We start from the raw sequence: 10,513 nt of genomic DNA, 5'->3' as shown, positions 1-10,513 counted from the left end.
AGCTCCTAATCTTAAAGGGATATCCATAAACTTCTTGCTTGTTTAGTGAAAGCCTCCAACCCTCAAATTCACTTTCAGACAAATAACTAGACCCAGATATGGTTAAAAGCTTTAGCTACTCTGAGTCTTCTTGGTGCTCTGTTATTCTGATGGCTCTGTCTGCTGCAATCCTATAATTGAGATTTTTATAAAAGAAAATATTTTGAACATACTATGTGACAATACTATATTTTTAAAAAATTATTATTTTTTGAGACAGATTCTCGCTCTGTTACCAGGCTAGAGTGCCTTGGCGTTAGCCTAGCTCACAGTAACCTCAAACTCCTGGGCTCAAACAATCCTCCTGCCTCAGCCTCCCAAGTAGCTGGGACGACAGGTACTCGCCACTATGCCCAGATAATTTTTTGTTTCTATTTTTGGTTGGCCGGCTAATTTTTTCTATTTTTAGTAGAGACAGGGTCTCACTCTTGCTCAGGCTACTCTCCAACTCCTGCCCTCAAGCGATCCTCCCTCCTCAGCCTCTCAGAGTGCTAAGATTACAGGCATGAGTTACCATTCGAGGCCTGATATGATTCTTTTCAAGAGAAAAAGGCAGTCAGTGGCCGTGAGGACGTTGGCTCGGAGGTTGAGGGGCTACTGCGGCCAGGAGTGTCCCCCGCCCGCTCCTGCTCCGTTTGGCTTAACCACAGGAATTATCTCTTGGAGTCTCTCCACAGGTTCAGTGTTGTTGACCTCCAGCAGATCGCAGAAAGGGTGTATGAAGGATTCCTCAAGGCCCTGATCGAATTTGCCTCCCAGCACGTCTACCACTGCCACCTGTCGACCCAGAGTGGCTTCATTTGCCAGATCTGCCACCACCACATTATCTTCCCCTTTGAATTTGACACCACAGCCAGGTGTGCCGAGTGCAAGACCGTCCTCCACCAGAGCTGCCGGGCCATGGTGAAGAAGGGCTGCCCCTGCTGTGCCCACTGGCGCAAGTAGCAGGAAGAGAATGTTCTCACCTAATCCCCACCTTCAGACCCCACCCGAGGTCAGGGGGTGCATGTCAACAGCCTGGGTTGCGCAGTCTCACAGCTGTGTCCCCTTGGTGGGAAGACCCTCAGATGCGACCAGAGCATAGTCCTCCCAGAGAAAGCCCAGGATGCCCAGATGATGCCCCAGGGCCACCCTGCTACCATCTACTGGGGGGTGGTTGCCACATGCTGTCCATCTGGGGGTGGACGAGGGCCTGTTCCTAACCAGGCCCTGGTTACCACCATCATGGCACCTCTATCAGGGCTGTTCACTGTGGAAATGAGACTTGGGAGCATTTTCAATTCCATGTTCCTGATTAAAAGGTCTAGTTTTTTAAGGTGGGTTTTTCCCCTTCATATTGCAACAGAAAATATTTTTTTATTCTTGACCCTACACGAGTCACCCATGAAATCCAGGCATTCTCACCCTGAGCAAATGTGCAGGAGCCACTCAGGCCTGGCTGGGTGGCGGCAGGTAGCTGGGCAGGTGAGCCACTGCTGGACAGGGCCTAGCGGCTGGACCGGGTGCCTTTCTTTCACCCCTACTGCCACGTGCCAAACTGCCCGTTGGCAGGGTGGGGCCAGGCCTGGTGACCCCTGCTTCCTCCCCCTGTGTCATCTTTCCTCCCTGCTCCCACACTCCTCACCTGAAGGGTCCATCCCCTTTTTTGGCTTTTCTCTAGCCTGGGCTCTTGGTCCCAGCAGGAGGAGGAGAAATGACTCAACCAGCACTGTTAGCACTTTGCACCTTCTTTCAGGGAAGGTCATCACCTTGCCCACCCCTCAGCCCCTTGCTCTCCTCACTCCTCCGCAGACGGGCAGGCGGTGCTACCAACGCTGCAGCCCCACCTGCTGTGGGCTCTAGGGTCACAGCCCCTGCCCTCCTGACCCCAGAGAGGGCAGCAAGCCCAGGCAGGGGCTGGCCTCAGGTGCCATGACTGCCAAGCCCTGCACTGTGGAGAGGTAACCGGGTTCTTCCACTGCTGAGATGTGCAGGGACGGACAAAGAAGCTACCCTGAGGAAGCAGCCCCAGCCTCGGTATTACAAAGCCATCAATTCCCAAAGCTGCGCTGGACTTGCCCAGCAGGGTGCTGCCGGACACTGGGAAATTTCCATGGCCTAGGATTGCCTTTTGAGGGGGGTCTTGAAGCCGGGAGCCTGGAATTGCTTGCACAGTTAAGACCCTTGAGGTTTTCGGGGGAGGGGTGTGGTCCCTGTGCTCCCTGTGTTGCCTCATACCTGCCCACCCACCACTGGACCCAGCAAGCTCTCTCATCTCAGCCCTGGGGTCCTCAGCTTAAGAGTGGGAGGCCTCAGGTGGAGTCTGCCTGTCACTGTCAAGAAATAAGCCTGCCCACCCCTCCCTGGGGGTGATCTGCTGCTGAGTCACCCACCCAGCCCTAAGAGCTGGAAGAATGTGCACTAGAAGAGAGGAGGCGCCAGGCAGGCAGGTGGAGGCACCACACGGCTCCTCCTCCCTGTCACTGAGGATGGTGGCACCTGTGCCCAGCCCCACAGCCTCCTAAACCCACAGGCGCGTCCTTATCCCCACCCCAGCCCCACAGCCCGCATTGACGCTCACCACGAACGCTACCTGGTCAGAGCCAGCACTGCCCCATCCCAGAGTGGGCAGGAGCCTGGCCCGGGGTGGGCTTGGGCCCGTTGGGCCTGTGGGGATATCCCCCCGCCCCTGAAGGTGCCCTAAGAGACAGTAGGGGTGAGGCCCTGGTTGGAGGGGCCTCCCCCACCTGTGGGATTAGCATTAGAGCTGCCCCCTCCCCGTAATCATGACTGAGAAGCTGCTAGTGCTTTCAGAGGAGTTGACTCTTACCCAACAGTGGAATGCTGATGTGAACCTCAGTAGTGCCCACACTATTTTATAATGTTATTTTATGTAATAAACTGTTCCTAGTCAGTGGGGCCCCGGCCCTGAGAAGTGCTTTGTATTGAAGGAATTGCTGCCATGTTGCGTGATTTTTGAATGATTTTGCAGTAAAGACCTGGTCTTTCTACTGGAAAAAAAAAAAAAAAAAAACAAGAGAAAAAGTCATTTCTTTTGATTGCTGTTGGCTGTACCAAGATGAAAATAAAAAGAAAAGGATTTAATGGGCACCTCTAATAATTTAAGCATTTGATACTGCAGCATATAAACAGATTTTAGAATCCAGAAAGCTCATCTATAGAAACTTAGTATACCCTCTAAAATGCAGTACCCAAAGCTTTTCAATATCAACAAATTTAGGAGTTCAAACTACAAATAAAGTGTAAAAGGAAGCAAATAATTCTGTCAAAGTTTACTATATTTCAATTACACTAAAGAACATTTATAAGCTCTAAGTAAGTGTACTTAGCAGCTTTAAAGGCTTATACATTTTAAAAAAGAGACCAAAGCACACACGATACATTTTTTATTCTTCATGGTTAATGTACAAAATATCCCCACTTCCCTTGAGAAAGAGTATCATAATCTAAAAGATACTTTGATGAACACTGAATATTAAAAACATTATATACTATATAAGTGAATTGAATTGAAGTGAACACGAACACATATTCTCCAAATTTTCAATAGTCTAAGAATATATCACAGCATCAATAATATGAAGAAAGATGTTTGGATTTATTTTTAAATTCAAAATTCTTCTGGTTGTTTTCCACAGGGAGGGCTTAGAGGTGAAAAGGTAATCAGGTTACAACCAAAGGAAATGTGTCTGGAATGTTCTTGATATCTGCCCTCCAGCTGGGTGAATGGATTACTGCAGTTTAGGCCTGGCTAGAGAACAAATTCATAGACATCACCATCAAGAGTTTCACCAATTAAATCTTCGACATAGCTATTTAATAGTGTTTTTTTTTTTACACAGAGTCTCACTCTCTTGCCCTGGCTAGAGTGCCGTGGCATCAGCCTAGCTCACAGCAACCTCAAACTCCTGGGCTCAAGCGATCCTACTGTCTCAGCCTCCCAAGTAGCTGGAACTATAGGCATGCACCACCATGCCCGGCTGATTTTTTCTCTATATATTTTTAGTTGGCCAATTAATTTCTTTCTATGTTTAGTAGAGACGGGGTCTCGCTACTGCTCAGGCTAGTTTCAAACTCCTGACCTTGAGCAATCCGCCCGCCTCGGCCTCCCAGAGTGCTAGGATTACAGACGTGAGCCACCACTCCCGGACAATAGTGGATTAAATAATAACATAAATAACATTTTCCCTACATAGAATAAAATTATTAACAATGATTGTGCTACTTTCCAGCAGATCTAATTTCAAATATATAATTTTAATTGAAAAGATATATTAAGAATACAAGGCTAAAAGTATGATTAATCTGTAAGTGGACCTCAGTAGCATATGCAGGATAAATAAAATCAAGGCCACTTACACAGATTCCACAAATCCCATACCATAAAATAGCACTTAGTAGGCCTTTTACTAGAGCGTGATCGCACTGGGATCCTTTTCTTTTTCCTCCCTCAAGCCTTACTTCAAGTTCAAATTATGCTACTGGGCAAGCAATAATTTGGGCCTTAAATATACAGGCAGACCTGTAAAAAGTATCAAAAATATCTGAATTCTAATATTTATGGAAGTGGAAAAAAAAATCACAAGAAGACTAAAACTACAAGGTATTAAGATTTATCAATGAGATTAACTGTTACACACTTTTATTCATTTTACTAATATATCAAAAACAGAATATTATGATTCATTACTTTCTAGATTTACCTATAATATCATATATTCTCAGAACCAATCATTCAGAGTATAGATCTGAGAACAGAATTAAATCAGGTTTACATAAATTGGCCTTATGCTGAAAGTCCTGATACTCTAGATCTTAGTTTACAATTAAGGAAGGCTAAGACCAAGCAAGAATGGTATATAGGTCACAGCATGGTATATAGGTCACAGCAACACACTTCATTCTGCTCCTGAGACACACAGTAGCCCAGAGCCTGACCATGAAGAAGGCATCTTTGAAGCACAATGGACCCAAGATATACAAGGGTCCTTAAGGAATTAGTGGCTTAAGGAAGCCAAATATTTGCCAGGCTTAATCAAGTTAACAAAAATTGTTGCTGTTTGATCCTATACTTGCTTTAATGAATTTCTTATATTTGAAGATCAAAGATTAATAAACCAAAGCCATTTCCTGACCTATTTTAGTAGTTACTCCTAGAAAAATTCAAGGTAAGGCTATAAACCAGGAGTGTTGGCTGAGGAGTTCAGAGACCAGCCTGAGCAAGAGCGAAACCTCGTTTCCACTAAAAATAGAAAGAAATTAGCTGGAAAACTAAAAATATATAGAAAAATTATCTGGGCATGGTGACACATGCCTGTAGTTCCAGCTACTTGGGAGGCTGAAGCAGGGGGATTGCTTAAGCCCAGGAGTTTGAGGTTGCTGTGAGCTAGGCTGACGTCATGGCACTCTAGCCCAGGCAAAAAGAGTAAGACTGCCTCAAAAAACAAAACAACAACAGAAAAATAAGGGAAGTAGATTCCTGAAATTATATTTTAGGAATATATTATATTCATGTTATACTCCTAATAAGAGGTTAAATGTATGCATCTCTCCCACTGAGATTAACATGAGAGAAGATGAGAGCTTCCACAAGAAGGCATCACAGGCCGGGCGCTGTGGCTCACGCCTGTAATCCTAGCTCTTGGGAGGCCGAGGCGGGCGGATTGCTCAAGGTCAGGAGTTCAAAACCAGCCTGAGCAAGAGCGAGACCCCGTCTCTACTATAAATAGAAAGAAATTAATTGGCCAACTGATATATATATAAAAAATTAGCCGGGCATGGTGGCGCATGCCTGTAGTCCCAGCTACTCGGGAGGCTGAGGCAGAAGGATCACTCGAGCCCAGGAGTTTGAGGTTGCTGTGAGCTAGGCTGACGCCACGGCACTCACTCTAGCCTGGACAACAAAGCGAGACTCTGTCTCAAAAAAAAAAAAAAAAAAAAAAGAAGGCATCACATAAAAAAAAAAAAATCTGTACTCCCATAATATGAAATAAAAAACAAACAAACAAAAAAATCTGTGCCCCCATAATATGAAATAAAAAACAAACAAACAAACAAAAAAATCTGTGCCCCCATAATATGAAATAAAAAAAGAAGGCATCACAGAAAGGCTAATGTTTAAACTAGATTTAGAGGCAAGAAGTTACCAAAAATAAACTCTGGGGAGTTTCCAAACAAAATAGCAGAATGGGTACGATGAACACTATCTGGGTGATGGGTACACTTATAACCCTGACTCAAGCATTATAAAAGTGATCCTTGGGCTGGGCCCTGTGGCTCACACCTATAATCCCGGCACTCTGGGAGTCCCTGGGGGGCAGATTGTTTAAGCTCAGGAGTTCGAGACCAGCCTGAGCAAGAGCCCAGTCTCTACTAAAACAATAGAAAGAAATTAGCTGGAAAACTAAAAATATATAGAAAAAATTAGCTGGGCATGTAGTCCCAGCTACTCGGGAGGCTTAGGCAGAAGGATTGCTTGAGCCCAGGAGTTTGAGGTTGCTGTGAGCTAGTCAGATGCCACAGGACTCTGGCCTAGGCAACAGAGTGAGACTCTATCTCAAAAAAAAAAAAAAAAAAAAAAAGTGATCCTTGTAACCAAAAATATTTGTACCCCTATAACACTTTGAAATTAAAAAAAAAAATAATCCCTCCCCCCAAACTAGCAGAACAGAAATCATCTAAAATAATTTAGAATGAAAATAACCAATAATGACTGAAGTTGGAATCAACATTTTCTCTCCAACTGTATGCTTCAAGAGGGCAGAAATCTTGCCTTATAATTTTTCTGGCATCATTTAGAAATACCTAGCATAATCCTAGCTACATATTCGATGTTCAGGTATCCAACTAATTTATCATAACAAATTTGATACATAAACAATATAGGGAAATAGGTCTTCAGGGTTTAATACTAAAACCTACTATATTTTAAAGTATATAAACATGGAAATTTTTTCTCCATTTTTTTAAAAATGAATGATGAATATATTTCAGAGTAAGCAAAACGATAATGATATAAATTTTAAACCTTATGCGAATAAAAAAGTAATATTCATTTTATAAAACAAATCTAGAATATAAAGGAACTTGTCAAATTAAGTTGAAAAACTTACTGAATCAAGAAGGTGGCAATCAGTAGTAAGACTCTCATTATTAAATAGTACTGAAAAATAAGAAAAACAATAATGTTTAACTTTAAAGAATTTATTTATTTATTTATTTGAGACACAGTCTCACTTTATTGCCCAGACTAGAGTGAGTGCCGTGGTGTCAGCCTAGCTCATAGCAACTTCAAACTCCTGGGCTCAAGCAATCCTCCTGCCTCAGCCTCCTGAGTAGCTGGGACTACAGGCATGCACCACATGCCCGGCTAATTTTTTCTATAAATATTAGTTGGCCAATTAATTTCTTTCTATTTATAGTAGAGATGGAGTCTCACTTTTGCTCAGGCTGGTTTCGAACTCCTGACCTCAAGCAATCCGCCCGCCTCGGCCTCCCAGAGTGCTAGGATTACAGGCATGAGCCACCGCTCCCGGCCAAAGAATATTCTTATATTCAAAGGTTGTTAAAAATAGACAAAGTGGCTGGATGCGGTGGCTCACGCCTGTAATCCTAGGACTCTGGGAGGCTGAGGCAGTGGATGCTCAAGGTCAGGAGTTCAAAACCAGCCTAAGCCTGAGCAAGAGGGAGACCCCCGTCTCTACTAAAACATAAAAAGATATTAATTGGACAACCAAAAATATATATATATAAAAGAATTAGCCGGGCATGGTGGCGCATGCGTGTAGTCCCAGCTACTTGGAAGGCTAAGGCAAAAGGACTGCTTGAGCCCAGGAGTTTGAGGTTGCCATGAGCTAGACTGATGCCCCAGCACTCTAGCGTGGGCAACAGAGTGAGACTCTGCCTCAAAAAAAAAAAAGACAAAGCCTTGAAAAATATGTAAAGCTCCACATATCAAATGCTAAGACAAAAATATAGACCTTTTTATCCTATAACATTTTAAAAAATATAGTTAAATTTCTTGGTAAGAGTCTTATCCTTAATTTCAGGTACCCAAAAGATGTTGATGAAGAACAGCTGGAGGACATTACATATCTGGCCAAGGTTATAATGTTTTCTTTACCTTACACCCCAGCTAGACCAGTACTACAGAATAGCTGATGAAAATAGCAGATAAAACCGGCACACATTACAACAAAAATATAAGAGCCATTTCCTATTACAGAACAATCACAATAAAGTAGGTAGGACTAGGAATTAGGGAAGAAAAATAGGATATTTTGAAGAAAGATTTGGCATTATGTGTTGTAAAAAAGGAGAACTAAAAATAATATGAGGGAAATTTTTCTAATTCATAGTCTTTATTAACAATGATGGATCCCATAGTTGGTTCTAATGTAAAAGCTCCTTATATCGTGTAGATTAGTATTTGCTGTTGATTTTCATTTTGGTCTCCCTTAAGGTTTAGGGTGAAGAATGGGGTACTACAACACAAAAATTTTTACATTTACTGTGAGTGTCCAATTTTTCAACCTCCATCTTTTGAAACTGGTACTCAGATGTATTTATGATAATCTATACCTTACTTAATCCAAGTTCATTCTTTAATAAAGACTCATTTAAATATATTTAAAAGATCTTACCTGACTGAGAAATCTTAGTTTCTTCTTCTTGTGAGACATTATTTTGTGACAATATATTTTTTTCAGGGCTACTCATTAAAACATCATGTGATGTAATTGAAGAATTTAGTTCCATTCCCTCCACAACATCTGAAATTTCTTCTTTTTTGTTAGTATTAATATCATCTGATACTCCACCAGCAAGAAGAGGCAAACTCAGTCTTTCACTGGATAAATAAACCATCTCAAAGTTTATCTTATTTTCATCCTGGTGGTAAAAGTAGCATTATATTTAATTATCAATTTAATTATTTAGAATAAATAAAAAAGTTCTTATTGCTACTAATATAAGAAAAACAGAAAAATGACATTCTGAACACAGGCTAAAGAACATTATAAATCCTACTGACTTGCTTCTTGAACAATTAGCTCAGATTATATAGAAATAGTATGATTAAAGGCAAGTTCCTCAGCAAGTGTCTATACTCCAGCTCAGGGATTGGCAAACATTTTCTGTGAAGGACTAGGTAGTAAGTACTTATGTTTATGAGTGTAAACATAACTGTCATAACTACTCAACCTTATTTTTGTGTTGTAAGCACAGCCAGATGAGATACATATACAAATGAACACGGCTATGTTACAATAAAACTAGATTTATAAAAATAGGGGCCAAACTTGGATTATCTCTGCTCTATTTCACTAGTCCCATATTATCCTGATGTGAGTTGAAGAATACAAAATGGCACTATGATTTCAAACAACCCAAAGGCCATTGAAACAAGAACTATCATCTATATGACTGATTTAGATTTCCAGTGGAGATTCTGGAGGTTATTTATAGAGTATATATAATGATACAAACATACGACATACTGGGCTATCTACCACACTAGAATAGGACTTACATGGTTCACTTCAATTAAATCTTGTAATCCAGGACACTGAGCATCTTCTACTATGCTGTTCCTGAAAAAGAAAAAAAAAAGCATTATACTCCAATCATTAAATATATTGTTATCTTTTGACTTATGCTTTGAGACGATATTTTAATGGAAGGAATTACTTTAGGAATGGGTCAAAGATGAAGCCTGGACCAAGATCAGGCCTAATCTGGGTAGACTGGTTTTGTTTCTTTTTCTTTTTTTCCCCTTTTTTTTCTTTGCCTCTAGATATGATGCCTTAAGAAAGATAGATTTGGCCGGGCGCTGTGGCTCACGCCTGTAATCCTAGCTCTTGGGAGGCCGAGGCGGGCGGATTGCTCAAGGTCAGGAGTTCAAAACCAGCCTGAGCAAGAGCGAGACCCCGTCTCTACTATAAATAGAAAGAAATTAATTGGCCAACTGATATATATATAAAAAATTAGCCGGGCATGGTGGCGCATGCCTGTAGTCCCAGCTACCCGGGAGGCTGAGGCAGAAGGATCACTCGAGCCCAGGAGTTTGAGGTTGCTGTGAGCTAGGACACCACGGCACTCACTCTAGCCTGGGCAACAAAGTGAGACTCTGTCTCAAAAAAAAAAAAAAAGAAAGAAAGAAAGCAAGCAGCATCCAGTTTCACCAATTATAAGCTGACTTTGGGTAAATTACTAATTTTTCACGTTCTTACACTTGAAAATATAAGGATCTAGTACCTCATAGGGTTGTTGGGAAGATTAAATGAGACGACAGTATTAAAAACCCAGAACCACGTCTGGGTTGTTAATAATTGTTCAGTACATAATAGTTATTCAGTACACATTAACTCTGCCATCTGTTAAGATGACAATCTCCAGGAACTTTCTATAAAGGCTGGTGGTACAAAATGTCTACCTTTCACTAATCCTGGGGGGAGGCATTAGCATTGCTGTTTTG

At 41.9% G+C, this 10,513-nt stretch overlaps 1 protein-coding gene across 2 annotated transcripts in view; it reads right to left on the bottom strand.

Moving 5' to 3' along the window:
- Window positions 1–3,412: 3,412 nt before the first annotated feature.
- Window positions 3,413–10,513, bottom strand: part of DLGAP5 (DLG associated protein 5) — a 50,734-nt gene continuing 43,633 nt past the window's right edge. Inside the window, exons 16-19 of one of the 2 annotated variants that reach the window (XM_076004017.1) lie at window positions 9,569–9,629; window positions 8,682–8,928; window positions 7,152–7,201; window positions 3,413–3,790 (exon numbers count right to left, since the gene is read on the bottom strand). In XM_076004017.1, coding sequence (XP_075860132.1) covers window positions 3,650–3,790; window positions 7,152–7,201; window positions 8,682–8,928; window positions 9,569–9,629 — 499 coding nt within the window. In that variant the 3' untranslated portion in view covers window positions 3,413–3,649. The remainder of the gene's footprint in view (window positions 3,791–7,151; window positions 7,202–8,681; window positions 8,929–9,568; window positions 9,630–10,513) is intronic. The other variant, XM_076004018.1, reaches the window with a different exon arrangement.

Source organism: Microcebus murinus, chromosome 6 (genome assembly GCF_040939455.1).
Source record: "Microcebus murinus isolate Inina chromosome 6, M.murinus_Inina_mat1.0, whole genome shotgun sequence".
Classification (NCBI taxonomy): Eukaryota; Metazoa; Chordata; class Mammalia; order Primates; family Cheirogaleidae; genus Microcebus; species Microcebus murinus.
Note: the sequence above shows the minus strand (reverse complement) of the source record. Positions and strands in the feature narration are given on the sequence as shown.